The 27,335-nt window shown below is 43.9% G+C and overlaps 1 protein-coding gene across 6 annotated transcripts in view; it reads left to right on the forward strand.

Moving 5' to 3' along the window:
* The window catches only part of col12a1b (collagen, type XII, alpha 1b), a 182,808-nt gene that overhangs the window by 4,128 nt on the left and 151,345 nt on the right, over positions 1 to 27,335 (forward strand). For all 6 annotated transcript variants that reach the window (XM_041976517.1, XM_041976512.1, XM_041976515.1 and 3 more), the window contains 10 exons: positions 6,343 to 6,459; positions 9,604 to 9,744; positions 10,940 to 10,999; positions 12,816 to 13,079; positions 13,463 to 13,627; positions 15,489 to 15,662; positions 16,104 to 16,394; positions 16,612 to 17,214; positions 20,313 to 20,591; positions 20,734 to 21,009. In XM_041976517.1, coding sequence (XP_041832451.1) covers positions 6,343 to 6,459; positions 9,604 to 9,744; positions 10,940 to 10,999; positions 12,816 to 13,079; positions 13,463 to 13,627; positions 15,489 to 15,662; positions 16,104 to 16,394; positions 16,612 to 17,214; positions 20,313 to 20,591; positions 20,734 to 21,009 — 2,370 coding nt within the window. The remainder of the gene's footprint in view (positions 1 to 6,342; positions 6,460 to 9,603; positions 9,745 to 10,939; positions 11,000 to 12,815; positions 13,080 to 13,462; positions 13,628 to 15,488; positions 15,663 to 16,103; positions 16,395 to 16,611; positions 17,215 to 20,312; positions 20,592 to 20,733; positions 21,010 to 27,335) is intronic.

Raw genomic sequence — 27,335 nt, forward strand, 5'->3', positions numbered from 1 at the left:
CAGAGATTTGTTAGTCTGATTATCCGACCTGCTCGTTGTTTTTATGACGTGAGAATTTAAAAGAACAAAAAAAGGGCCTTTTTGTTTTAAAATAAGATTTTTATTTTTTTTAAGTTTGAATGAATGGAAATTAGAAAATGACTTGATTTGGTTTTTATAGCTTAAAGAACAAAAAGTTAAATCACTAAAATACAAACAGAAAAAAAGCTGGTTTGAATTTTCCAAAGTGATTTTACTCTCGTCCTCCCGCTTCAGACAACGTCCCTGCAGAGATTTCTGTGGATGGCAGGCTTTGCTTTGCCAAGTCAGGAATCATTTCCCAGGAACGTTCCGAAGACATTATGTAGATTTAGTTCGTAGAAAATGATGGGCTAACAGTTGGCGCTCTGCCCGACCACAGCTGCTTTTCCACGGCTGGAACTTCTTTCATTTACCCAGGACTTAAAAAACCTCGGCACATTTCCACCTACGTTACCCGGGTAGAAAAACCTTCCCGCTCACCTAATGGAGGGGAAGGCTTTTCGGATTCCTGGCTGTTCCTGAGTAGAGCTCTGATTGGTGGATCATACCTGCGGTGTTCCTCACTTCCCCTTTAATCCAACACTAATTTTACTTCTAAGATCTTGACTCCATGTTTAAAGCATTTTGAAAAATGGAAGCTATGAGACGTGGATGTACGATGACGTCCAGGATCTTTATGCGTATTTACTAAAGACGACATTCAGCATGAATTTGAGTCAGAAACTGGAACGACAGAGTCTGGAAGAATGTCCGACCAGCTGACAACTCAGGATATGAAAAAATAAAGTTTTTTCATCCAGCCTGACTTCCGTGCAGACCTCACGCGTTTCAGTTTGTTTTTATAAACCTGCATCTGCTTTTTCTGCACACTTAACGGCAATTTTAACATCTTAGCCACTGTGAGTGTCTCAAACCGCGCACTTACATGAGTGCACTGGAAGGTAGTGTGTAGGTAGTGTGTAGGTAGTGTGTAGTGTGTAGGTAGTGTGTAGGTAGTGTGTAGTGTGTAGGTAGTGTGTAGTGTGTAGATGGTGTGTAGGTAGTGTGTAGGTAGTGTGTAGTGTGTAGGTAGTGTGTAGTGTGTAGGTAGTGTGTAGTGTGTAGGTAGTGTGTAGGTAGTGTGTAGTGTGTAGATGGTGTGTAGGTAGTGTGTAGGTAGTGTGTAGTGTGTAGGTAGTGTGTAGTGTGTAGGTAGTGTGTAGTGTGTAGATGGTGTGTAGGTAGTGTGTAGGTAGTGTGTAGTGTGTAGGTAGTGTGTAGTGTGTAGGTAGTGTGTAGTGTGTAGGTAGTGTGTAGTGTGTAGGTAGTGTGTAGTGTGTAGGTAGTGTGTAGTGTGTAGATGGTGTGTAGGTAGTGTGTAGGTAGTGTGTAGTGTGTAGGTAGTGTGTAGTGTGTAGGTAGTGTGTAGTGTGTAGGTAGTGTGTAGTGTGTAGATGGTGTGTAGGTAGTGTGTAGGTAGTGTGTAGTGTGTAGGTAGTGTGTAGTGTGTAGGTAGTGTGTAGTGTGTAGGTAGTGTGTAGGTAGTGTGTAGTGTGTAGATGGTGTGTAGGTAGTGTGTAGTGTGTAGATGGTGTGTAGGTAGTGTGTAGGTAGTGTGTAGTGTGTAGGTAGTGTGTAGTGTGTAGGTAGTGTGTAGTGTGTAGATGGTGTGTAGGTAGTGTGTAGGTAGTGTGTAGTGTGTAGGTAGTGTGTAGTGTGTAGGTAGTGTGTAGTGTGTAGGTAGTGTGTAGTGTGTAGGTAGTGTGTAGTGTGTAGATGGTGTGTAGGTAGTGTGTAGGTAGTGTGTAGTGTGTAGGTAGTGTGTAGGTAGTGTGTAGTGTGTAGGTAGTGTGTAGGTAGTGTGTAGTGTGTAGATGGTGTGTAGGTAGTGTGTAGTGTGTAGATGGTGTGTAGGTAGTGTGTAGTGTGTAGATGGTGTGTAGGTAGTGTGTAGGTAGTGTGTAGGTAGTGTGTAGTGTGTAGGTAGTGTGTAGGTAGTGTGTAGTGTGTAGGTAGTGTGTAGGTAGTGTGTAGTGTGTAGGTAGTGTGTAGGTAGTGTGTAGTGTGTAGGTAGTGTGTAGGTAGTGTGTAGTGTGTAGGTAGTGTGTAGGTAGTGTGTAGTGTGTAGGTAGTGTGTAGTGTGTAGGTAGTGTGTAGTGTGTAGATGGTGTGTAGGTAGTGTGTAGGTAGTGTGTAGTGTGTAGGTAGTGTGTAGTGTGTAGGTAGTGTGTAGGTAGTGTGTAGTATGTAGGTAGTGTGTAGTGTGTAGGTGGTGTGTAGGTAGTGTGTAGTGTGTAGGTGGTGTGTAGGTAGTGTGTAGTGTGTAGGTAGTGTGTAGGTAGTGTGTAGTGTGTAGGTAGTTTGTAGTGTGTAGATGGTGTGTAGGTAGTGTGTAGTGTGTAGGTAGTTTGTAGTGTGTAGATGGTGTGTAGGTAGTGTGTAGTGTGTAGATAGTGTGTAGGTAGTGTGTAGGTAGTGTGTAGTGTGTAGGTAGTGTGTAGTGTGTAGATGGTGTGTAGGTAGTGTGTAGTGTGTAGGTAGTGTGTAGGTAGTGTGTAGGTAGTGTGTAGGTAGTGTGTAGGTAGTGTGTAGTGTGTAGGTAGTGTGTAGTGTGTAGGTAGTGTGTAGTGTGTAGGTGGTGTGTAGGTAGTGTGTAGGTAGTGTGTAGTGTGAAGGTGGTGTGTAGTGTGTAGGTAGTGTGTAGTGTGTAGATGGTGTGTAGGTAGTGTGTAGTGTGTAGGTAGTGTGTAGTGTGTAGGTAGTGTGTAGTGTGAAGGTGGTGTGTAGTGTGTAGGTAGTGTGTAGTGTGTAGGTGGTGTGTAGGTAGTGTGTAGTGTGTAGGTGGTGTGTAGGTAGTGTGTAGTGTGTAGGTAGTGTGTAGTGTGTAGGTGGTGTGTAGGTAGTGTGTAGGTGGTGTGTAGGTAGTGTGTAGTGTGTAGGTGGTGTGTAGTGTGTAGGTAGTGTGTAGTGTGTAGGTGGTGTGTAGTGTGTAGGTAGTGTGTAGTGTGTAGGTGGTGTGTAGGTAGTGTGTAGTGTGTAGATGGTGTGTAGGTAGTGTGTAGTGTGTAGGTAGTGTGTAGTGTGTAGGTAGTGTGTAGTGTGTAGGTAGTGTGTAGGTAGTGTGTAGGTAGTGTGTAGGTAGTGTGTAGTGTGTAGGTAGTGTGTAGTGTGTAGGTAGTGTGTAGGTAGTGTGTAGGTAGTGTGTAGGTAGTGTGTAGTGTGTAGGTAGTGTGTAGGTAGTGTGTAGTGTGTAGATAGTGTGTAGGTAGTGTGTAGTGTGTAGGTGGTGTGTAGGTAGTGTGTAGGTGGTGTGTAGGTAGTGTGTAGTGTGTAGGTAGTGTGTAGTGTGTAGGTAGTGTGTAGTGTGTAGGTAGTGTGTAGTGTGTAGATGGTGTGTAGGTAGTGTGTAGATGGTGTGTAGGTAGTGTGTAGTGTGTAGGTAGTGTGTAGTGTGTAGGTAGTGTGTAGTGTGTAGTGTGTAGGTAGTGTGTAGGTAGTGTGTAGTGTGTAGATGGTGTGTAGGTAGTGTGTAGGTTGTGTGTAGGCGGTGTGTAGTGTGTAGGTAGTGTGTAGTGTGTAGGTAGTGTGTAGTGTGTAGGTGGTGTGTAGGTAGTGTGTAGGTAGTGTGTAGTGTGAAGGTGGTGTGTAGTGTGTAGTGTGTAGGTGGTGTGTAGGTAGTGTGTAGTGTGTAGGTGGTGTGTAGGTAGTGTGTAGTGTGTAGGTGGTGTGTAGGTAGTGTGTAGTGTGTAGGTAGTGTGTAGTGTGTAGGTAGTGTGTAGTGTGTAGGTGGTGTGTAGTGTGTAGGTAGTGGGTAGTGTGTAGGTGGTGTGTAGGTAGTGTGTAGTGTGTAGATGGTGTGTAGGTAGTGTGTAGTGTGTAGGTAGTGAGTAGGTAGTGTGTAGTGTGTAGGTAGTGTGTAGTGTGTAGGTAGTGTGTAGATGGTGTGTAGGTAGTGTGTAGGTAGTGTGTAGTGTGTAGGTGGTGTGTAGGTAGTGTGTAGTGTGTAGGTACTGTGTAGTGTGTAGGTGCCGTGTAGGTAGTGTGTAGTGTGTAGGTAGTGTGTAGTGTGTAAATGGTGTGTAGGTAGTGTGTAGTGTGTAGGTAGTGTGTAGTATGTAGGTGGTGTGTAGGTAGTGTGTAGGTGGTGTGTAGGTAGTGTGTAGGTAGTGTGTAGGTGGTGTATAGGTAGTGTGTAGGTAGTGTGTAGTGTGTAGGTAGTGTGTAGGTAGTGTGTAGTGTGTAGGTAGTGTGTAGTGTGTAGGTAGTGTGTAGGTAGTGTGTAGTGTGTAGGTAGTGTGTGGGTAGTGTGTAGGTAGTGTGTAGGTAGTGTGTAGTGTGCAGGTAGTGTGTAGGTAGTGTGTAGTGTGTAGGTAGTGTGTAGGTAGTGTGTTTGTAGTGTGTAGTGTGTAGGTAGTGTGTAGGTAGTGTGTAGGTAGTGTGTAGTGTGTAGGTAGTGTGTAGGTAGTGTGTAGTGTGCAGGTAGTGTGCAGGTAGTGTGTAGGTAGTGTGTAGGTAGTGTGTGGTGCGGACTAAGCTCTACCTTCTGTAGTGACTCTATCGTGGGTAAGTCCTGATCCAAACTGAGCTCTAACGTTCTGAACTTACCGGTAGGGACGTACCAGCTTTTGACGGTGATTCTTCTGCTGCCTTAATTTACAGAATGAATTTCCAACTCTTGGTTTTACTTTGTTTACTCCTTACTTAACCCCACCTGTAAACGTTGTGGCATCCAGCGCAGGATCCTCCTCGGGCTGCACATGAATTAGAACGTATGCTTATTTATTTTAAGGTCTATGACCCTCCTACATGCTGCCTAATAGCAGCTCCGCTCCATTAATATACCTTTTTTTTAGGACAATCCGTCCAAGTTCTTCCAAAATCCAAAATCACGTTAACATACGTGTTTACATGTCGTCATACTTTTATGCTAAAAAATATCCAAGTAATGAAATTCCTGGAAATATTGGTGGAAAAACCCCCATGACCAAGTGGCAACCTGCTCCGGTAAAATGTGACGCCTCTGCGAAGTGCAAAAAACTGCAGTTCCCCCCTCGTCCACTAGGGGCTCCAAAACAGCGCAAATCTCCATAGACTCCCATGTTAAAAAGGCCAACTTCACAGCAGAAATAAACATGTTTAAAGCCTGGTACAAAAATCCATTTTAGGATTAAAAGGTCAAGTTTACCTTCATGACAACTGTGAGGGGGGTGAATTTTTTTTAACTCATTCATTTGGATGTTATTTAATCTTGAAATTTGGCATAATTAGGGGCGTGTCCTTTTGATTGACAGGTATCCAATATCCACGGTAAGAAGGGAGAGTGTAGCACAAACGTGGTTTTTAGCCGGCTAACAGCGCGCCTTAGTTTTAGCCTGCCTACCTTCATTAGCCAGTTAGCTTAGGTTAGATCCAAGTTGGCTCAGTTAGCTCTTAGCTACTGTTAGCTTGGAGTTTGATAGTCGTCAATCATCCACCCCCACGCTCACAGCCGCCCTCTCAGCTCCACCACTTTGCCCATTTTTGTATTTTCCGGGAGCGACAGCAGGTGTGACGCCACCAAGATGGCGACAATAGGAACCGCCCAACAAACTTCACGTTTGCCCTTTAGAAACCTACGGGTAACGTCATGAGGCTCCGCCCATCTTTTATATACAGTCTACGCCCATGACACAAACCTGTTGACTACGTAAGTCCCTCCCACCACGGAGCCTCACCGTGATTCGTCCACGATAACCGCCACTTCCTGTCTGGAAATACGGTAAAATTAGACTGTTCTGCAAACTTTGAAACCACATCAAGCCATTTAATGTTTTTATTAATTCCATTTTAACACCTCATGGTTCATTTCTAGTTTTTATTTTAAAATCAAATAATCACTGTTTTTATTTAACAGAAAATCCAACGAGCAGCACATACCAGTTTTTCCATGTTGAGGCTTTAATGTTTGTTTAAATGAGCAGTTTTCATGGAATTCTGGGAAAAATGAGTCTTTCTGTACATGTACATGAAAAAGAAAATATGAAATCTTAATTTTTTAAAAATATTAAACAGTTTTTTTAAAGAATATTGTGGAGAATTGAATAATAAAGGATGGTTCTGGGTCGGTGGATTGAGTTTGACCTTCGCCTGCTTCCTGAGTTTCCCGCCGGTTTAAAGGACAGCTGTGTCGTTGTTGTTTGTTGTTGTTTGTTGTTGTTTGTTGTCTGTCATTGTCGTTCTGTGTTTCCTCCAACAGTGAATTGCTCTAACGTCCTCCTGGAAGTGTTGACTGTTGGAAAAACCATCTGTGTTCAGCATCATCTCCTGCTAACAGATTAACGGTGCCATGTTTTCTCTTCGCAGTGGACCCCCCAACAGACCTGAGGTTTAAGATTTTAAATGAAAACACAGTGCAGATGATCTGGAGTCGACCGCAGTCGAGGATACAAGGCTACAGAATACAAGTGACCGCAGACTCAGGTGGGTGCTTATTAGAGCTGCAAGTTCTGTCCTGTATCGGGTTAAAAAGACGTCACTCCGCCTGGAGAGACTCAACATTCCCCACAATTATCAGGATTTCTGCAGACATGCGTTGAGCTGCAGGAGCTTTCATGCTAAGCATAAAAACATGATTGAGTGGCTGCGTGTAATTATCTGCTGGCTGCGTTGCTGTCGCAGCAAACAGTTGCTGTTAGTTTAACACATCTGTCAGACTCCGCCTCCAACAGCTGAAATGCTTTTTAAAAGAGCAGCTTCAGTAACATCGGCCGCATTCCTCTTTTAAAGCAAGCGAAAAGGAACGCGTCCTTCATGTGTTTTAGTTCTGGGCATGCTCAGAGATAAATCCTGATTCTGGTGAGATTACACTTTAAAGTCCTATCTGAACCTTTTTCACTCTGAATTAGATTTATTAGGGTTGGCTGGGTTCAGGAGACGGTAGGAAAACTCGACCCCGCCATCATGTGTTTAAAAGCCTTTCATCTGTTCATCTTAGACTACGCTCAACCTCTTCAAGCAGCAGTATGAAACTTTCTGGCCCTAAAAAAAAAAAAAAAGGCCACATTTATTATGTTCATTCCTGGAGACGTCGTCGTGCTGCAGAAACCACTAAACTACCTTTTTATTCTGGGACGCTGCGTCAGCACCGCTTCATGCTCTGACTCTTAAAATGATCTTTTAAAACACAGTAATTGATTTTGCTTCTTTAGTTTCTTTATCCAGATTGTAGAATAAACCAACTCCGTACACACAAACACACCCATTTTACTTCTAACTCAGGGTTTTATAAATGTCTCGCACCCTTATAAATCATGACTTCCTTTTTTAAATATTTCCTATAAGCTTTAAAATACTGTAAATAAGATAATCACATTTTAGTAACTAACCATAAATAATGGACGATATGGATCCTAAATCATTCGACTGGTTCTTATTGCTCTGTTTTTGTAAAATGAAAACCGGATTAATGGATGTTTTATACGTAGTTCCCCAAACGTCAGTGCCATAAGATATGAAACAACCAAAGAATATTATAAAAGATATGGATCATTATTGTCCAACAAGTCCTCTACTTCAGGTAACATAGCAACTGTTTTAGCTGTTTTTGTTTTTCTAACAATAATATGTGACTTCCATGATATATTTTTTATCAACAATAAAACCCAAAACCAGATCTGGAACCACAGATTAAAGTGGTCTGGCTCTGATTTTAAAAAATAAAAAGTAAATTGTGCTGTATAAAAAACAGTGTGCAGCACATGATGTAGTTTTATGCAGATATTAAGACTTTTTATTAGCAGGAACAGCTCAGCTGTGACCCTCGCCGTTAACGATGGCTGCGTTCCATTTAGCTGAGAGGAAGTCAGCTCACAGGGTAACTATATGGAACTCAGCCGTCGTTAACCACATTTATCCCGGCTGTACTTTTCCTGCTTTAACAAGTAAGATGGCTGCAGGATGAGGATGAGTTTCCTTCATTTTCCATAAACTTTGTCTTTTAGTGGTAAAAACTGACCTTCAACCTGAACACAATCCGTCGTTTAGGTTGCTCAGGTTGTGGTTGGTACTGAATGGTTTTATATTATTGTAACACATCTATTTTGTGTTGTTGAGCCATTAAATTATACCACATTATATTAGACAATAATAGTAATAGGACTAATAATGACAATAATAATCACAATATTTACATTTCTTTTCACCTGCAGCAGGGTTTGTGGTGTTTGTGGACGGGTGGAAGTTATTTTCCCGGGAGTCTAAAGTCTGCTTCTTCCTAACATGGTAGAGTTAATGAGAGGATCTATTATAATTAAAACCATGGGTTTTCATTCGTTGTCTTATTCCTATAACAAAGTAGATGAGCTACCTAAACCTAAATGACTGATCCACCAAATCTTACCAAGCAGTCTTCAAAGTTAAAAGTAGAAAATAAATAAATGAACAAATAAAAGGCGGGAGCGATATTAGCCAGGATTTATTGGATTATATGTGGTAAACTTTTCAGAACTGGAGACTTTCCTATTTTCAGGTTTTTCCTCTTTGAGTTTGAATAAAAGGAAATTCAGGGTTAAAAAATGTTAATAAACAGGTGAAGATACCAGGCTCATCCCAGACGAGTAGCGCTGGCGGCTGGACGGAAACATCCGACCAGGAGCTCCAGAAAAATGAATGAAGCCAAGTTTCGGGTGCCTGCCTTCTTCAGACATAAAATAAAACAGAGACAAGTCTCCACGAACCCAATCCCTTTTTATTTTACGAACTACTGGAAAGTCTGAAAAAAAGAATTGGGCGTAACTTTGGAGATATGACGTCATGTTCTGTCAAAATGTGTGTCCCAGTTCAGCGTCTGCACACTTCCAAGTGCGGGTTTGTCGGCTACATACGTCATCGCGGTGCGTGAAGTCCTGTCCCAGTTCAGAGTTAGAAGGAGCCTTCAAAGCCGCACTTCGTTTGGCCTCAAACAGAGGGCACTACAGTCTACACACTTCGAAGTGTGCAGATGCAGCGACATCACTTCCTGTTTGGGTTTAGTCTAAAACGTGACGTTGGACAGACTGTCCCATGTGGAGGACAGCCTTGCGAATCGCTGTTATACAAATAAACTGTAATTAACTAAAGTCCATTTTAAACTAAACGACATTAGCTACACCCCCAAATCTATGTTTTATTCAAAATCTTGCTTTATCATGACACCACAGAAGTGTTGCCAGATAAATCTTCTGTTGGCTAAAACGCTTGTAAAGCCACAAAAATGATCATTCATTTTATTTAGACATTGATCTGTTTTCACGTTAAACGGCTCACGTGAAGTTCCGATTTAATCTCCTTACAGCTGAAAGTGGAAAGTTTGACACTTAAATTGATGATTTTTTATTAAAGTTTGGTTTCTGTTTCCATCCAGTAAATGAGTTTTTTTTTAACATTTAATCGTCATCAGTGAAGCTGCATCTTTTAAATCTCTCAGCTAATTTAAAGTAGAGTAATTCCAGGATTTGGGTAAAATTTTTGATTAAACTCAGAACGTTTTCCATCCATGTCTGTTTCTTTCTTTTAAACCTGTTTTTATTCTCGGAGAAACAGTATTGTAAAAGTTTCCCGATTCTTTTTTTTTTTCCTCTCATGCAGAAGTAACAAGAGAATTTTCTCTGCCTCCATCTGTGACCAGGACCACCATCTCAGACCTGAGTCCAGATGTGGACTACGATGTTTTGATCAGTGCGTATGCCGGATCGGAGGAGAGTCTCCCCGTCTCTCGCCAGATCACCAGTGAGTCCCTGTGTTTGCTGAATGTTTGCCGGTTACTCATCCAGCAAGTTTCACTTTTACCAGAGGAGACAATGAATTTTTCATCTTCAGTATTTCTCTTTTTCCTGATAACATTTCTAGAAGATTTTAAGTTCAGAATCATCTCAGACCTGTTTTTAGGTGCATAGAGGAAGAAAAACTGTTAAGTTTAAATAACTTGCAAAGTCAGAACAAAGTCCATGTTTGTCAGGTGTTTTAAATAAATCCTTAAAAATTATTTCAGAATGAAAACCTCTGAAATATTGAAGGAAACAGGCTGCAGACTTTATTAAAGCAGTGGGACAGAAATACAGAAAAAAAAAACATGTGGTCCACATGTTTATGCACATGTGGGTTGGGTTTTGGGATCTTTTCATATGAGATATGTGTGAAGAAGAACATGTGAAGCATGTGTTTCACATGATGATCACATGTTTTTAATGTTTTCTGCATGTGAATAACATGTAAGTCACATATGTGAAGCATGCACTTCACATATGTGGTTCACATTTGTTTCACATGTTTTTCATTTGTGGTTCACATGTGAGTCACATGTGGTTCACCTGTAAATCAAAGGTTTTTAATGTGAATCAAATAAGGTTTTTCTGTAAGGGTACTTTAATCCTCCAAAGCCCACATTTCCTTTTAGAGTATAAATCTGTTTCTGAAGCAACATCCATGTAGCTGATGGAACTTAGAAACCCGGGGGAATCCCTCTGTCCAGGGTGTCCCTCTGTCCAGGGTGTCCCTCTGTCCAGGGTGTCCCTCTGTCTTTGCCGGTCCTTCAGGAGAAATGCTCTGAATTTCCTTCGCATTTAGGAACAGGGATATAAGGGAACTTAGACACAGTGACAGAAGTTTGGTGTGAACGCCAGCTTGGCAGAAAAACCTGATGATCTGAGAAACTCTGGAGATTCCCTGGAAATCTTACAGCAACTACGGCATCAACCTTTAATTTCTGCTCTTTGACAGCTTATTTTTCTTTGTTGAACTTTGAAGAACGAAAAATCGCTCAGGTTCGTTCCAGGTTTAAAAGTCTGCTGTTAGCTGATGAAAAACAAGGACAAACTACAACAATGATGCGACTGAAAGTGTTTCATAACGTTTCATTGGTGCTAAGAGATTATCTGATGTGACTGTGGCTGTTGTAATGACCTGATGAATGAACTGCTTTCAGTTGAGTCGAGTGGGAGCTTGAGAGGAGGCAGCAGAAAACCAGACCCCTCCGAATCAGTCAGTAAGTGCTTCTTAACTTATAATAAACCTTTTATTGTGCAACTTCCTGCTCAGATAGGAGCAGAAACTTTGAGTTCTGTTTTTGTTCACACGTTTCCTGCTGGGTGGTGTCAAAGGGAGGCTCCTAAAACACAAACCCTCATTGTGTAGCACTGATCAAGATTAGGCTTCCATAAATCTCTGAAGTATTGAATCATCACTTTGGTTTTTTGCCCGCCAATTATACCAATGTGGAGAGAGTTGCACATGCTCAGTTGGGGGGGGGGGGGGGGCTGCTGAATGAGCTGGGGGTTCGAGTTTAGGGGAGCTCAGCCCTGAAGTGCTTAGAGAAGTGGAAACCATTACAGATGCTGGTTTACAAGAGCGTTGCTGCTGCTGGCCTGGCCCCCCGCTCTGCAGATGATGACAAACTCTGGCTGAATTCTCCCATTTTTCATGAGAAAACTCCCAGAACGCCGGGCAGAACGAAGGCGGGGCCTGAACCTCGACCTGCAACAACGTGACCCAGCAGTCGGTGCGATCCGGTCGCTGTTACAGGATTTCTCACCCAAAGACAACAAAACAATGAGCTTAAAACACACAGATGATTTAGAAAAACCCAAGGTAAAGAAACAACTTAAAAAGATAAAACATTTGCTGCTGCTGATCTGATCACGAATCAACTGCAGAATCCTCATAATTGTGACATTCGCTTAGCAGCAATCCACAATCAGATCCAGCTGGAGTCCCTGTAAAGCCTCGTTTCCACCAGTTTCCACCAGCAGGTACAGGTCAGGACGGTTACGATGCAGATATGGTTTGTAAACTTACCTGAGAGGTGGAGCATCAGCCGGATAGCGAGGTGCCTCGGCTACGTAACAGCATGACGCCGTCGCAGCACCTTCCTTAGAACCAAAACACAACCAACGGAGGTCATCCCCCAGTTTGTGTTCTTTCTTCTTAGTGGTGCTTTGTGACGCCATTTTAAACTGAGATTTAATAAAAAAGAAAATCTGTTGCTCTAAGCAAGTTTTATACCAAGTCACACGGGAAGTGACTTTCTCTCAACCAATCAGTGGATTGCAGTGTGTCAAACTCCACCCTTTTGGGTCGAGTCAGTTCGATTGGTACATCAACAGAAGGATCCCAACAAAGAAGGAAGGGTCAGATATTAAGGTTCCCTTCCCAGGTTTCGCATGTCGAAACACAAAAACCTGCACCCGACCCATCGCTGGAAACGGTGCTTAAGTCTCTGCCACTTCCACAGTTTAAAGGTCCAGTGGGTAAGAATTACTACCATCTAGTGGTAAATATGGGTATAGCACAGCTGTGAACGTACGGTGGCCGTCAGTGGCCAAACATCTTCCAAAGATGTTTTCATGGGTAAGTGGATCCAGCAGCCTCAGGTGCAGCGATGGCTGCTCTACAGGTGTAGTCTTCTTCTGTGGTGCTTTTAGGACCATCCTTATCCCAAATGGAGCTCTAGCCCCTATCAAACTACTGCAGCTTTAAAGTTTGGCATGGTGGCAGCTGTTTGTGTGTGGACCCACGGTGAGTCGATAGAAATGCTCCATTCTGAGAGAATAGAAGCACACGTTAGTTTAGTAAAGTGATTAGATGCCAATAAAATAAAAATTCTGTCATTGACCTTTGATTTTGTTCACCGCTGCTCCTTTAATATCCTTTAATATGAGGGACCAGGGCTGAAGCACAGCAGAGAGGGCGGAGGCCCAGTCCAACTTCTAATAAAGACAAGAGACGATGGCCTGATTATTTCAGTCTGGAGCAGAGAGGCTGAATGTCATCAGTCGTTTCCATTTCTGACCTTCTTTTCCCAGAATGCCCTGCCAGTGCCATCGCTGATGTGATCTTCCTGGTGGATGTCTCTTCCAGTGTTGGCAGGAACAACTTCAAACACATCCGCAGCTTTATGTCAGCGACAGCCGGAGCCTTTCAGATTGGCGAGGACAGAACCCGCGTGGGCGTGGTCCAGTACAGCGACAGCCCCCGAACTGAGTTCAACCTGAACGAACACCTGACCCGACCGGCGCTGCTGAAGGCCATTGGCTCGCTGCCGTTCCAAGGAGGCGACAGCAGGACAGGTGATGTCCCATCACCTCTGTTTAATGGCACTTTGTTTTATTTTCATTTATCTTCTGCCCCTTGGCCGATGTCCGTCCCATAAAACGAGGACCAGGACCACACCTGAATGAGACATGGGAAACCTTTCAGCCGTGACACTCATTCTTAAAACTCAAGACCAGCTTTAAATGTGTGCCTTGTTTTGTAATAAAGTTTTTATCCATTTACAGTAAAATGACTCAGGATGGTCAAACGTCATGTGACTCCCATGACAAGGAACAATTTTTTTTTCTTTCCTCCATTTTTGGTTCTTCTTAAGCTAGCTTCTCTTAACAAACAGACCATTAACCAAGAAGTTTTTAAACTTGATCCCTGTGAAGTAAACCCTGTGTTTTATGTTCAGGCGACGCCCTCGACTACCTCCTGAAAAATACTTTCACCGAGGCGGCCGGAGCCAGGAAAGGTTTTCCCAAAGCGCTGGTGATCATCACAGATGGCAAATCTTCGGATCCAGTGGAGAGTTATGCCAAGCAGCTCCGGAGCAGGGGGGTGGAGATCTTTGTCCTCGGTACGCAGCCAGAACCATTTTATTACATTCCACATCATACATTTTCCATTCCTATTTAATGCTTTTAACAGCTGTTTGCAACCAGCTCTACCTGCTATGATGTGATAATGGAACAAGGTTAAATTCTTACATCATTTACATTACAAGCGAGTGATGGCAAGTTTTATGTGTTTACACTGACTTAACTCAGACTTTCCACAGACATAGATGAAGCAGCAGAAGTAGGCTGTTGCTGTGCTGTTAAAGAGCGCTTGTGCTTAAATAATTATAATAATTCACCTTTTAATAGTCCCACACGACTGATCACTGGTAGAAAACACCTTCACAAAACAGAAACTAGGTTCCAAGTTCTGCAGGAAAAGCTTTAGATGTTGACTTCCTCCACAACCGTCACAGCTGGAGGATCAATATGCCCCGTTAGAAATGAGCATCGGTGCTAAAATCCAAGGAAGAAGAGCTAATAATCAGAATAAGCTTTATCGTACCCGGAGGGAAGTTAGTCATGGACAACAGTGTAGCAGCGAACCGTAAACGTTTATGTTTACGTACGTTTACGTACGTTTCCCAGTAAGCCACACGGATGCCTTCAACGTCAACAGAATCAAACACCAATAAGAAGGTAGTAACTCTAGAACAAGTTTTTCATCTGGACGAGGTAGATAAACAAAAGATGAAACCAGCAACAAGATGGCAAAATAAAATCTCAGATATACAAACAGCAACCAAGTTAAAAGTACATAAAAATACTAACAGCAAATACAGAAAACAGCCTGAAATACGATAAACCACTTAAAATACCAATAAAGTATCAAGTATTCACTAAAACACGAGAAGATGTGATGAGGTCGGCACAGGGCAAACTAAGTCTGGACAGGTCGCTAGTTATGCTAGTTCACAGGAATAAAATGAAGTCAAGCAAATAAAACCAAGAAAAATAAACATTAAAACCAACTAAACTCTAATCCCTGAACTGGATAAAGTCACCCCTCAATGATCCCCTGGAGCTCAACTCCTCTAAGGTCTCTAAGAACTTCAGGTAGGTTCTGTTACCCATCACCTTCATGGCGGATTGACTGTTTTCTGTCGTAGATTTGTTTAGAACAGGGAGGGAGCCGACCTGGCTGCCATCTTTTATCTCACCAGACAGAAAGTCATCATCATCTTCACACCAAACAGCCTGAGTCTGCGTAGAAAGTTTAGTCTTTGAGCCCGAGGACATAAAGGAGGCAACGAAAAAGAAGAAATAAACAGTTCAGTAAGAGTGAGCATGAAACAGCTGGTGGTGCTGATTATGGCGACACTAGGATGGAATCTGATTGGTCCTCTCCTCTTCAAGTATCGCCCAACATATTTAAGCTGACGAGTGAAATTCTAGATAACATAATCGAACTATTAATGAACATGGGATCAGCTGTGTTTCCTCTGAATAAGGAAGACTTGTTACGGCCTCCGTTCTTCTACCAGCTTATGAACTGAACTCTGAATAAACTATAATCTGCAAAAGGCTGCAAAGTGTTGCAGAGGAATATTGGCTCGTAAAAGTTCCCCGTTTTAAAACTGAACCCAATAAGTTTCATATTTACCGGCCGTGTCGTCAAACTTTCCAGCCAAAGTGGAATAGAAACCTCAACGGACTCATGTGGAAAACAAATGTTCTCTTAACGGGGTTATAGATTGCTCATTTAATCCAGTATTTACAGGCTTGGAGCAAACACGAAAGCCATCAGCTTTACCATTCAGTGGTGTCACCTCGAAGCTCATGCCGTCCTGAAACCTAGCTGGCGAGGCCATCCACAAGTTCCCCATTTTAATTTAGAAAAACCTGCTTTTATTAACTTCATCAGATTTTTGTTCCCTTCAGGGATTCAAGAAGCCGACGAGGCAGAGATGAAGCTGATGGCCTCCCCGCCTCACACCCACCACGTCTACACCGTGGCCAGCTTTGACGTGATTAAAACCGTTCAGGGGGAGCTCATTGCTCAGGTGTGTTCGTACGTGGATGACCAGCTCAGCGTTCTCACCAGTGGAGAAGAAGGTGAGATTTTTGACTGTCCTGCCTGTTTCTATGTGATGCGGCATGCTCCGTCGTCATAGCAACGTGTAGGCCACGTTGCCATAGCAGCGGCAACGTCAGGATTCTTGTAATGAACCAGCCACAAGCAACATCAGTAGTTGTAGCTTGATTCAGCATCTGTGTACGTCAGAGGCCAGTCGCTGCAGGTGCACTCTTTAAATTTACTACTTAATGTTTATTTAGTATGTTTTTCCAATCCAATTTCCATTTCCATGGTTTCCTATTTGGAAAAATTCCAGCTTTTTCAGTGTAGATATGAAGAAGTCTCCATGTGGCCGTCAGTTTTACTTTAATACCAGAGAAATGATGTTTCCCTTCAGGCTCAAGCACTAACGTTGCCACTATGTTCAATGTCCCATCAGTTTTCCTAAAACAAATAATTATACATCTGTTTTATTGCAGCTGTTGAGCCAGCCTCCAACCTCCATGTCCTGGAGGTGGCCTCAAAGTCCATGAGAGTGACCTGGGGCGCCTCAGTTGGTGAGGTTTCTGGCTACAGAGTCCAGTTGATCCCAATGATGGCCGGTAGCAAGCGGCAGGATCTGTATGTGGGCCCGACCCAGACCTCGGTGGTGGTCAGAGACCTTTCTCCAGACACAGAGTACCAAGTCAGTCTGTTTGCCTTGAAGGGGCTGGTACCCAGCGAGCCTGTCATGGTCATGCAGAAGACGGAGCCAGTTAAAGTCTCTTTGGGTGAGTTTTTATTAATGGGGATAAACGGTTCTTCCAGGTATCCAGATGCATCACACGTCAATTATTATGTCAAAGTGCCCTTTTCCAGATAGTTCTATGAAATTAATCAAATTCAGTAATATTAGTTTTTGTTCTCTACAAAACAAACAGCTTTCTTGCTGATTAAACGAAGCTGAAAGTTTTTTAATCCCGTTTTTCCTCGTTTTTTTCCATGTAGAGTGTTCGCTTGGTGTGGATGTGCAGGCCGATGTCGTGTTTCTAGTTGACGGATCCTACAGCATTGGTCCCGCAAACTTTGTCAAAGTGAGGGCCTTCCTCGAGGTCTTAGTAAACACCTTTGATATCGGACCAGACAAGGTTCAGATCAGCTTGGTCCAGTACAGCAGGGACCCTCACACCGAGTTCTACCTGAACACTCACCATGACCTGAATGCCGTTGTCAAAGCCTTGAGGACGTTCCCGTACCGTGGCGGCTCCACCAACACCGGCAAGGCCATGATGTACGTGAGGGAGAGGGTCTTTCAGACCAGCAGGGGGGCACGCACCAACGTCCCCCGCGTGACCATCCTCATCACTGACGGGAAGTCATCTGATGCCTTCAAGGACCCGGCCACCAAGCTGAGAAACGCCGATGTGGAGATCTTTGCTGTGGGTGTGAAAGATGCCGTACGAAGTGAGCTGGAGGCCATTGCCAATACTCCTGCTGAGACCCACGTGTACACCGTTGACGACTTTGACGCCTTTCAGAGAATTTCTAAGGAGCTGACTCAGTCCATCTGCCTGAGGATTGAGGCAGAGCTTCGCACCATCAACCAGAGACGTAAGTCTTGCTTTCTAGTCCTCTACGCTGATGACACTGTGGTGTCTTTTAGGGTTTCATATCTTTACATGTCTCTGACTGAGTGGTGTCGCCACTTTTTTTTATTTATACCGATACACTATATTGCTAGCATTACTGGCTCGCCTGCCTCGACCCTCGTACGAATTTAATAGACATCCCAGTATTAATCAGATGAGTGCAATATGACGGTGGCCCTCCCTTTGCAGCTGTAAAGGCTTCAGCTCTCCTGGGAAGGCTTTCCTTAAGGTTCAGGAGTGTTTTTATTGGAATTTCTGACCATTCCTCCAGAAGCACATTTGAGAGGTCAGACACTGATGCTGGACGAGAGGCCTGGCTCTCAGCCTCCACCCTAATTCATCCCAAAGGTCTCTATCGAGTTGAGTTGCCGTCGTTCCCAATCGCTTCCACTCAGTTATGATTTCACTGACAGCTGACTGGGGAATATTTCCCATGCCTCGCTGCTTGGTTTTTATACAGCTGTGGCCAAGGAAGTGACTGGAACACCTGATTTTTAATTATTTGGGTGAATGAATACTTTTGGCAATATGGTGTATTTTTCTTAAGACACAAAATAGCCCCAGTTTTCCCTTAAAACTGCTCATTGTTAGAACCTCCAGGCATTTTCCAGAAGGACGAAAATGCACCAACTTCCCAGTGAATGGCGTTCCCGGTCTTCCTTCACCTCTGACTCCAGGCACCTTTAAAAGGCTTCAGTTTCAACTCACTTTTTAAGTTAGAACGCAATAAAATGTAATATGAAATATTTATATTCAGTTTTTCACATCTTGTTTAGCAAATGACTTCACACTTAACCATAAATTTTATTTTTATTTTTAAAAATGTTTAGTCCTTTTTGCTGTAAGAACCCATGACTTTTTTTTTCCAAGAGAAAAACAAAAAATCAATATTTCCCCGAAATGAAGTGTAAAGTTGGTCATTACAGACGTAATTTTGATGCATTCGTATTGTTGGAGTTATTAAAGTTGTTTAAAATGTACTTTTTACTCAAAACGACCCCCCCCCCCCCCCCCCCCAGTAATGGGTAATGGGAGGTTATAATGGAGGCAGTGGGAGTAAACTGGTCCAGAGGGTAAAAATATCGACATTATGCAGATCTCCTGTTTTATAAACCTTTGAAGATCCCTCGAGGTTTAACGAGGGTCTTAGGTTTGGTGGTTGAGCTGGAAATGATGCCAAATATCAGTCTGACTTGTTTTGGTTAATTATGGAGAAAGCGTTGGGTAGTGTAAACTGATGGCTGGTGGAAGGAAGCGGAGACTCTGTGGGTCTGAATCAGTCACCTCCTGGTTTAATTGCTTCTCTTATTGTCTGATTTCTGATTGGCTTTATGTTAATGTTTACATGCTCAGTTCAATGATCTCCGTTACCAAAAGCAAACTTGGTCTCCAGCTTTGGTCTGACTTCATGTGTCCACTGAAGTCATTTTAAGTGGACACACGCATCTGTGCAAACATGTCTGCTTTCCTTCTCTTCCTCTTCTTTCCACCAACCTGCTGCTGATTGGCTTGTTGTTTATTCTGCTTCAGACGGGAGGATATGAACCAATGATTTCGTCTTTCTCATAAACTTCATTTAAGTTGTGAAATCCTTCCATTCCTGCGTTTCAGGCCTGCAACACAAAAACCAGTTTTCTGTTGATGAGTGGGGCGGGTTGCCAGGTTGCTTCACATTCAAGCCTGGTTCCTTCTTTAACTTGAGCAAAATGAAGTTAAAATCTATATGCATCACATCTCAGAAAGAGTTGTACTTCTCACTGCAACAGCTGTGATTGCTTTTGTGGTGAGAAGAAATTCCACCCGTCGTCAACATGCACATACTTCCTTTCATGTCTCTTTTCCAAGCTTGTCTTTTCCAGCTAAACCTTCTTTCTGCCCCAATGTGTAAAACACATGTCCACCTTTTGATCTGTGAAGGCCAGGCTCAGTTCCTGCAAGTGGGAATCGTAGAACTGGGTCAAAAAGTGGATGGAGAGGTGTGTTTGCATGTCTTCAAACCGCTGACTCAGTGTTGCCATCACCACAAACCAGACAGCTACATTATGTCATCTGTCACGGCTTCATAAACAAAACTCCAGTGTGAAAACGCTCTCTGGAATAAAATCATCAGCTACCATCAAACATTTGGTATTCCAGTTTAGACGAGAAATAAACGTTTCTCGCGAACACTATTCCAGCCGCAGGATAAAGTGGCCCTGCTCTGCCAGGAACAGCTTCCAGGTCTGTCGGAGTGAAATGTGACTCATCACTGCTTTAATTGCTGATTATATAACTCTTATATAATAATGACTTTAACGAGTAGGCTCTGACCTCGTTTCATGTGACCGATAGAGCTGTTGGGCTTGTTTTCTTCTGTACAGAAATAATCTAAGAATGATGTTCTACTAACCCTAAACACGTAGCTTTGAATGCCTAAACCTCACCAAGCAGCAACAGTAAAAGTGGAGATTGATAGTAAGTGAAGGTGAAATAAAGCTGGACAGATGAACCCGCTGTGGTTCAGACATGTTTTTACTGTTTTCAACAAGTAAATAAAACCAACAAGGACGTAAATGTGACTGATTTTAAGAAAATAAACAGAAATCTTTGTCTAGATCAGGGGCTCAAGCTCAGCAGGTTTTAGAGGTTTCCCTGCTCCAACGCACCTGATTCAGATTAAATGTCTCTCCTTGGGGACAATAAAATCCAAGTCTAACAGCGTTTTTAAAGTGCTGCCCAAGCACGTAGACCCATTAATTTGATTCAGGAAACATCCAAAACGGGATCCTCGAGGGTCTAGATCAGGGCTACTCAATTCGGTCCTACGAGGGCCGCAATCCAGCAGGTTTTCCATGTATCCCTGCACCAACACACCTGAGTCAAATTAGGTGGCTCTAACAGCCAATCAGGTTCTACACAATAACTCATTAATTTGACTCAGGTGTGTTGGTGCAGGGATACATGGAAAACCTGCTGGATTGCGGCCCTCGTAGGACTGAATTGAGTAGCCCTGGTCTAGATGATCTCCACCATGGCAGCGGGCCCCCTTGTCTCTGAAGCTTCTTCCCTTTTTTCCTGCAGAACTGGTCCAACCCAAGGCCCTATCCTTCTCAGAAGTCGGATCCAGAAGCTTCAGGGCTTCCTGGGAGATCGATGCTAACAACGTCGAGTCCTACTGGGTCCAGTTCAAGCCAGAAAAGGATGTGGAAGGACATTACGTGTCCATGTCTGTTCCTGGGGACACCGTCACTGCTGTCCTCCCCCACCTCACCCCTCTCACCCGCTACCAAGTCAGTGTTTCCGCTCAGTACAAAAAAGGAAGCAGCTTAGCTGTGACCGGACATGAGACGACTCTAGAAGGTATTTTTCTAGATTTATTACCTTTTTATTTTCTAGTTGTCTGAAACTCGATAACAGGATGTGAATGAATAAATTATGTAAATTATTCTCAAGCAGAATTCTGGTCAGAGTGTCTCATTTACAGATGAAACATGTGTTGTAGAAACGGGCTCCGTTCGAAACCTCAGAGTATCCGAAGAGACGACAAACAGCTTCAGGGTGTCATGGCAACCGGCTCTGGGAGCCGTCATCCGGTACCAGCTAACCTACGAGCCGGTCAGGGACGGGAACTCCAGGATGGAGACGGCCACTTCTGGCACAGAAACCACGATTGTGCTGCAAAATCTCCAGCCTCGCACCACCTACCGGGTCACCGTCATTCCTGAGTACCAGTCCAGCCTGGGCATGCCACTGCAGACCGACGGCACCACCAAAGAAGGTTGGTGGTTTTTACTTTTACTTCATCCTGCTGGCTGTGGTGATGGTTCAGTTCTAGTCTGCAGACACTAAAAACTAAGAGTTTCAAGATAATTCAAACATTCTGGGTCCAAGAAGCCTTTCTCGTCAGAATAAAGACTGAAGGTTGGACCTCATTTGGACATCCTCAGGGACTCTATTCATCCTTTTGAGTCCTCATTCTTCAGGCTTGCCTGGGAGTGCCTGGAGTCGGCACATTTTTGACCTGAGTGGAAAGTAAACTCCCAAATCTGCAGAGTAAGCACCACCTGCCACCCGTTGAGCTCCTTGTCAGATCTGTTCTGCCTTACAGGGACAGGAATGGAAAACCAGACGGGAGCAGGGACAGCTTGCAGATAGAAGTGGGTCAGCATGTCCTCAGAGGTGATAAAAGGCAAACAGGAGACTGCGACGTTGTGAAACTGTGACTTTCTGGAGATTCCAGCAGGGATTGTTGGCTTCTTTAGGGAGGGATTACTTATCTTCCAAAAACTTTTAAGTTTAGAAACCTTGAGCCAAAATGTGAGGACACAGCTGGTAAAGGGATGATATCCCTCGCTGCCATGGCAACAGCATTTCTTAACGTTTTGAGTGTTGGTTCACCTCCGGACCTTCCAGACGCTGCAGCTGCTCGTCCTGAGTTTGTGTTTCTGACAGTTTAGAAAATGAAGCAGGATTAATCCCAGCTTGCGTCTCTGACATGAAACTTCCAGCTGGCTCTCGGATGAATTTATGTGCCCCCCCCCCCCCTCCCATATGGCCCACAGTATTATTGCAGTGTTTACTGCACTATGACTTAATTTCACAACTATGAAGAGTGCATTGAGTTCTTTCATGTGCAACTCCTTCACACATTGTGTGAATTCATTTTTCCTGCTTGGTGTGTGTTTTTTTTGGGGGGGGGGTTACATGTTAAATCCGTGACATTTTCAGTTTGTTAAGTTTGGGTCCAGACAGCTGTCAGTAGAACGAACCAGCAGGAGAAGACATAAACAAGGAAGCAGTAATTATCAGCAGTAGGCGTCAACAGCAGCCAGTAAAACATGACTCATGATTTATTTTCTTTTTCAAAGTGGAATCATCTGAACATGCTTCATTTCCAGAGGCTCCTGGTTGCTGACCAGTATAAACTGGAGCGACTGGGAGTTTCGTGGTCAGGGAGGGCTGAAGGGGGGGTAGCCGAGGCGTGGAGGACCGTAAGGCGCTGGACGTATTTATCACCGTTCTCTACCTGGCGCGTCGGCCAGGACACGCTGGAGGCCGGGACCTTTATTTAGCTGTGAGAGGGTAGATGAAGGCGATTGGTCTCATCCTTTCTTCACCAGACGGTTGATTCAGCTGGTTTGTATTCCATCCTTAGACATCTTTACAGAGTGGGTGGATACGAGTGTGGTTTTTCTGTAAGTAAACAGAACACAAATAACAAACACATGCTGTCTACATGGTAAACAGCTGAGATATGAACAGATCTATATTTAAGCTTTACCAGACGTCTCTGTGGCTACCATACTGCTTCACCAGGCCCAAACAGAGCTGAACACCACACGTTTGCTGGCTAGCTTAAGTAGCACTTAGCTGCTTCGCTAGCTGCAGCTCACGTCTAAAATTACAGTTAATGTAAGAATGTTCCCAAATATATGACCTGAACAACGGCCTTACTCACATACACAAACATATGGGAACAGCTCTGTGGGCAGATAGCTGTATTCCTGCGGGCTAACACTCCGCCGTCGTCTAGCAACCACGCACTGTTAGCAGCACTCTCGGGGGCGGGCTTTAGCGATGATGTCATCGCAACGCTAAGGCAGCTGCTGTGCTATGGTGTTCACCCAGAGACAAAGCACTACACCTACAACTTGCCTTACAGAAACAAAGAAAGAGTTATAGGGCCTTCTGTACGTCTGAGACAGCCTTTTTCCTATCGGATGTTTTCCAGTCACGGACACGATGGATGATTTGTAGCCCACAGCACATCTCTGAACTTCCTACGTCTGCTGCAGCAGTTTCTGCTCCTCGTGTTTTGCAGACAGATGAGTGTTAACAGTTCTTTCATTGTGACGTTCAAGGTCGGATGTTTTTCCAGCTTGATGGGAGTCCACCAGTACCAAACAGAAACCACTGGCCATAAATACCAACGCAAAGCAAGGTGGATTTATTTGTACGTCACATTTCATGTAGAAAACAATTCAAAGTTCTTTACATAAAACAATAAAAGCATTAAAGCAGCATGCAGATGAAACATTAAATCTTACTTCAATAAAATAAAAGATAAAATAAAAGTTTCAATGTGACGAATAACAGTTGTTTTAATAAAAGCAGCAAATATTTAAGTTTTTAACGTTGATTTAAAGCCACTGAAGCTTAACGCTGCCTCTCCACGTTTAGTTCTGACTCTGGGACCAGAAAGTAGACCTGACCCTGATGACCTGAAGGATCTGGTTGGTTCATGATGAACCAGAAGATCCTGAATGTATTCTGACCCCGAACCATTCAGTGCAGACAGGAAGCAAAGACCTGAGAACTGGAGGTCTAGGATCCACGTTCCCTGTCTTAGTGAGGACTGGAGGCCTAGGATCCACGTTCCCGGTCTTAGTGAGGACTGGAGGCCTAGGATCCACGTTCCCGGATTTGGTGAGGACAGGAGGCCTAGGATCCACGTTCCCAGTCTTGGTGAGGACTGGAGGCCTAGGATCCACGTTCCCGGTCTTAGTGAGGACAGGAGGACTAGGAACCCACTTTCCCGGTCTTGGTGAGGACAGGAGGACTAGGATCCACCTTCCCGGTCTTAGTGAGGACAGGAGGCCTAGGATCCACGTTCCCGGTCTTGGTGAGGACAGGAGGCCTAGGATCCACGTTCCCGGTCTTAGTGAGGACAGGAGGCCTAGGATCCACTTTCCCGGTCTTGGTGAGGACAGGAGGCCTAGGATCCACGTTCCCGGTCTTAGTGAGGACTGGAGGAGCAGCAGCATTTCGAACCAACTGCAGGTTGCAGCAGAAAAAGCAGAAATTCAGGACTGCTCTCAGATTTCTGCCTGGTTTGTAGTTTTTAACTGAGCTGTTTGAAGCTGACTTTTAATAAAAGGTGAGGTGGTTTCTGTAAATTTGCGCCATCAGCAGTTATGGAAACACATTTTTTGCTGTTCATCATTTCAGTGGCAGGATGTAGATGTTGAACAGCAGGGGGCCCAAGATGGAGCCTTGGGGAATGCCACAGGTTATTTTAACTCAGTTCGTTACCTAGACACAAAGGATTTCCTTAAACCAGTTGAGTGCTACCCCAGGAAGTCCTGCCCAACAGAAACTAGGACACGTCTGTCCGTTAAAGGTCTGACCGTTGGCGCTGTTGATGAGAACGGAAACCAAACCGTCTCTAGATCTGCAGGACACAAGAAATTATCTGCAGCATTTAAAGCAACCAAGACACAGCTGCCTTCATTCTGAAATTCAAGTCTGCTCTAGAAGGTCTGAAAAGAAAAGATCTGAAAAGAACCGGAGTGACCCTTGGACCAGAAGAAAGTAAATCCTCGATCGAAACAAGCTTTGAACCTGCGTGTCATTACCTGCTTCCTACTGTGGAACGGCAGCATCATTCTGTGGACAAGCTGGTCTCCGACGGGGATGGAGGAGTCAGAGAAACCTTTTCCGGAGCACTTCTAGGATCTCACATCACTTCAAGACAAACCATGCAGCCCATAAAGAAAAACCCAGGATCAGCTTCGGGCAAACCGTGAGGGTCCCAGAGAGACCCAGCCAGGGTCTGGATCAGAACCAAACAGAAAATGGAACTCTTAATCCAGCCTGGTGGCGTTTTCTGCCAAGGAAAGAAACTTCCAAATCTTGTAGGATCATTCCCAAAAGATGTGAGGCAGCCTTCACTGTAAAGTCCACAACGAAGGGAGGAAAAAACGAAAAACTGCTGAGCAGGTTCTGGTTTTATTACAACTCTCAAGCTAATGTTTGAGCTTTTCCTGTGATCTGAGACTAAAACTGGAAATACCAAAACCGACGGGGCTCTGAAACACGAGTTGTTTCATCCATTTTCTGTTTCTACTGAGAGAATAAACCTGGGACGGCAGTTACATTTACTACAGCTTTCCTCGTCCGTCTTTCAGCCGTGATTATACTACAAACATTAACTGTAAGCAAGTCGTTGGAATCTGGAGGATTTTAGCCAGATGGTGACGTGAGACTGTCCAGTGGTTCACGGATCAGGACTGACTTCCACTCTGAATCCATTCGTGTTGTTTCATGAGCAGATTCCGCCGAAGCCAAGGCTGATCTTCCTTCAGGGTCCCACACCTCAACAAGCTTTCAGTCCAAACAGAAACCGCTGTACATAACGTTAGCAGTGCAGCATTAACGGTTTTATACCACATGATGAAAACGACTGTAGAAATGGCAGAAATGTCTGACAGCGTATGTAATTCTGAAACAATACGTGGACATTTTTTCTATCGCGTCACCGAACGGGCGCTGTAGAGAAGACCAGAAATAAAAAAATAAGTTTAAAAAATGTCATCTGTGAAACAGATGAAAGATAAAAGTGAGTAAATATTCCCACTTACCAAGTAAATAAACATTTTCTCCAGTTAAAAAGGAGACAAAGTAAAACTTTTCACAGATTTGCTGTTTAAAACAAATATTTAGTTCATTTATGTTTTATTTTTAAATGCGGGAATTTGGCTTGTGTTCATGCTGTGTTCAGGGTCTGTAGGAAAAGACGTGTTGATGCACGTTTATCGGCATATACAGTCTTCAGAAATGAGATATATAATCGTGACTGACGTGTTACCGGAGCTGAAAACTGGAATCAATCACCCAAACATGGACGTGTCTGTTTCCCATGTTTACCGTTTCCATACCACCCTCCATCGGATTCGAGTCAACATTTCTAAGAGATGCATGTAAAAGAGAGAATACTGATCATGGAGGTGTAAACGGATGGATTCCAGCAGACTTCTGGAGTCCAGCGAATGGAGATGAGTCGCTGTTCTGGGAAGTAAAGTTGGGAAAAAGCAAGACTGGACAGGAATGTAAGGCAGCCGAGAGCGAGGCTGGAAGGTGAGGAGGAGCAGGGAAGACTAACTCATTCTCCGTCCATGTGTTCCTCCTGTTCCCCATTTGCTCATCGGAGCTGAGTTCTTGCCCCACCGGCGTACAAGCCTCCACACCCAGCTGTGTTTTCTCTTTCTGTCCCATGTGTCAGCTTGTCCTGCTGGTGTTTGTCGACTCGGCTTGGTGTAGCTGTTTCCTGGTGGTGCGTTCAGGCTGTGGTTGAGGATGAGGGACAGGGCTGCTTTTGGCCTCATTAGCTCCGTTTCCATCAGATCTGCAGCGGAAACTGCCGCTCTGACATCGTACCCACAGTAAAAGCAGTGAGCCCTTCTACTGTAAAAGTCTAACGTACAGCAGGAGCTCTCGTTGCCCTGCATCAGATCCTTTTATTCAGGCTGAGATGGGAAACTCCTGCAGGTTTGTGTTTTCAGGTTCAAGTCTTTAACTGCTGTTTAAGAGGATTAGTTTTATTTAGTGTGTTACTTCGGGCATAAATCCTGGGACCCATCTCGCTCAGCTGTGAGGTGTAAACCTGTCCACAATCCCTCAGCTTCACGCTCATTGTGAGGAAAAGGTCGACATTAACCAGGATGGAAAACATTTTTAAAGCTCAGGGAACATTTGATGAGTCTCAGAAGCGAACTCGTCAGACTGATGACCGTGCATCTGTGAATTTGTATAATTATCTTGAAAGGCTTCCACCGAGCTCTGAAAGCAGAAAGTGGCTTTCAGCCAAAGGCCATAAAACCCCAAATGAGCAGAGCTGGAAATGTGAGTGAAAAGACTTTCCACACAGTTTTTCTGACCATTCTGTGTTTATTATATTTTAATGTGGCCTTTTATAGTTTTATTACTTCAGATTTCAATAAAGTCTAAATTTTAAACTCATAAAATCTGAAATCATGTAGGTTTCTGCAGCGAGGAGTTCCTGAATATGTTGCTTCCATCAAACATCTTCTGGAAGGACGAGGAGGATCTGACCTGCAGTGTGTAGTTCGAGCAGAGCTGATGATGTAAGCCTGTCGCGGTCCATTTACCGATTTCAAAACAAACCGTAAAATCTTAAAGTGAAATCTTCCCCTGGACAGAGGCGGCACTGCATCATGACTTACTAAAGAAGACCAATGAAGAAGAAACCGGTTCATCTGTTGGTTAATGCAGGACAGCTCCTGCCACATAAATTTTATTTCATGCACCTGGTTCCATTGATGGGAACAGAGACCTACGTTTAATTCGCCTTCACACCTCCTGGAA

This window comes from Melanotaenia boesemani, chromosome 22 (assembly GCF_017639745.1).
Source record: "Melanotaenia boesemani isolate fMelBoe1 chromosome 22, fMelBoe1.pri, whole genome shotgun sequence".
Taxonomy (NCBI): Eukaryota; Metazoa; Chordata; class Actinopteri; order Atheriniformes; family Melanotaeniidae; genus Melanotaenia; species Melanotaenia boesemani.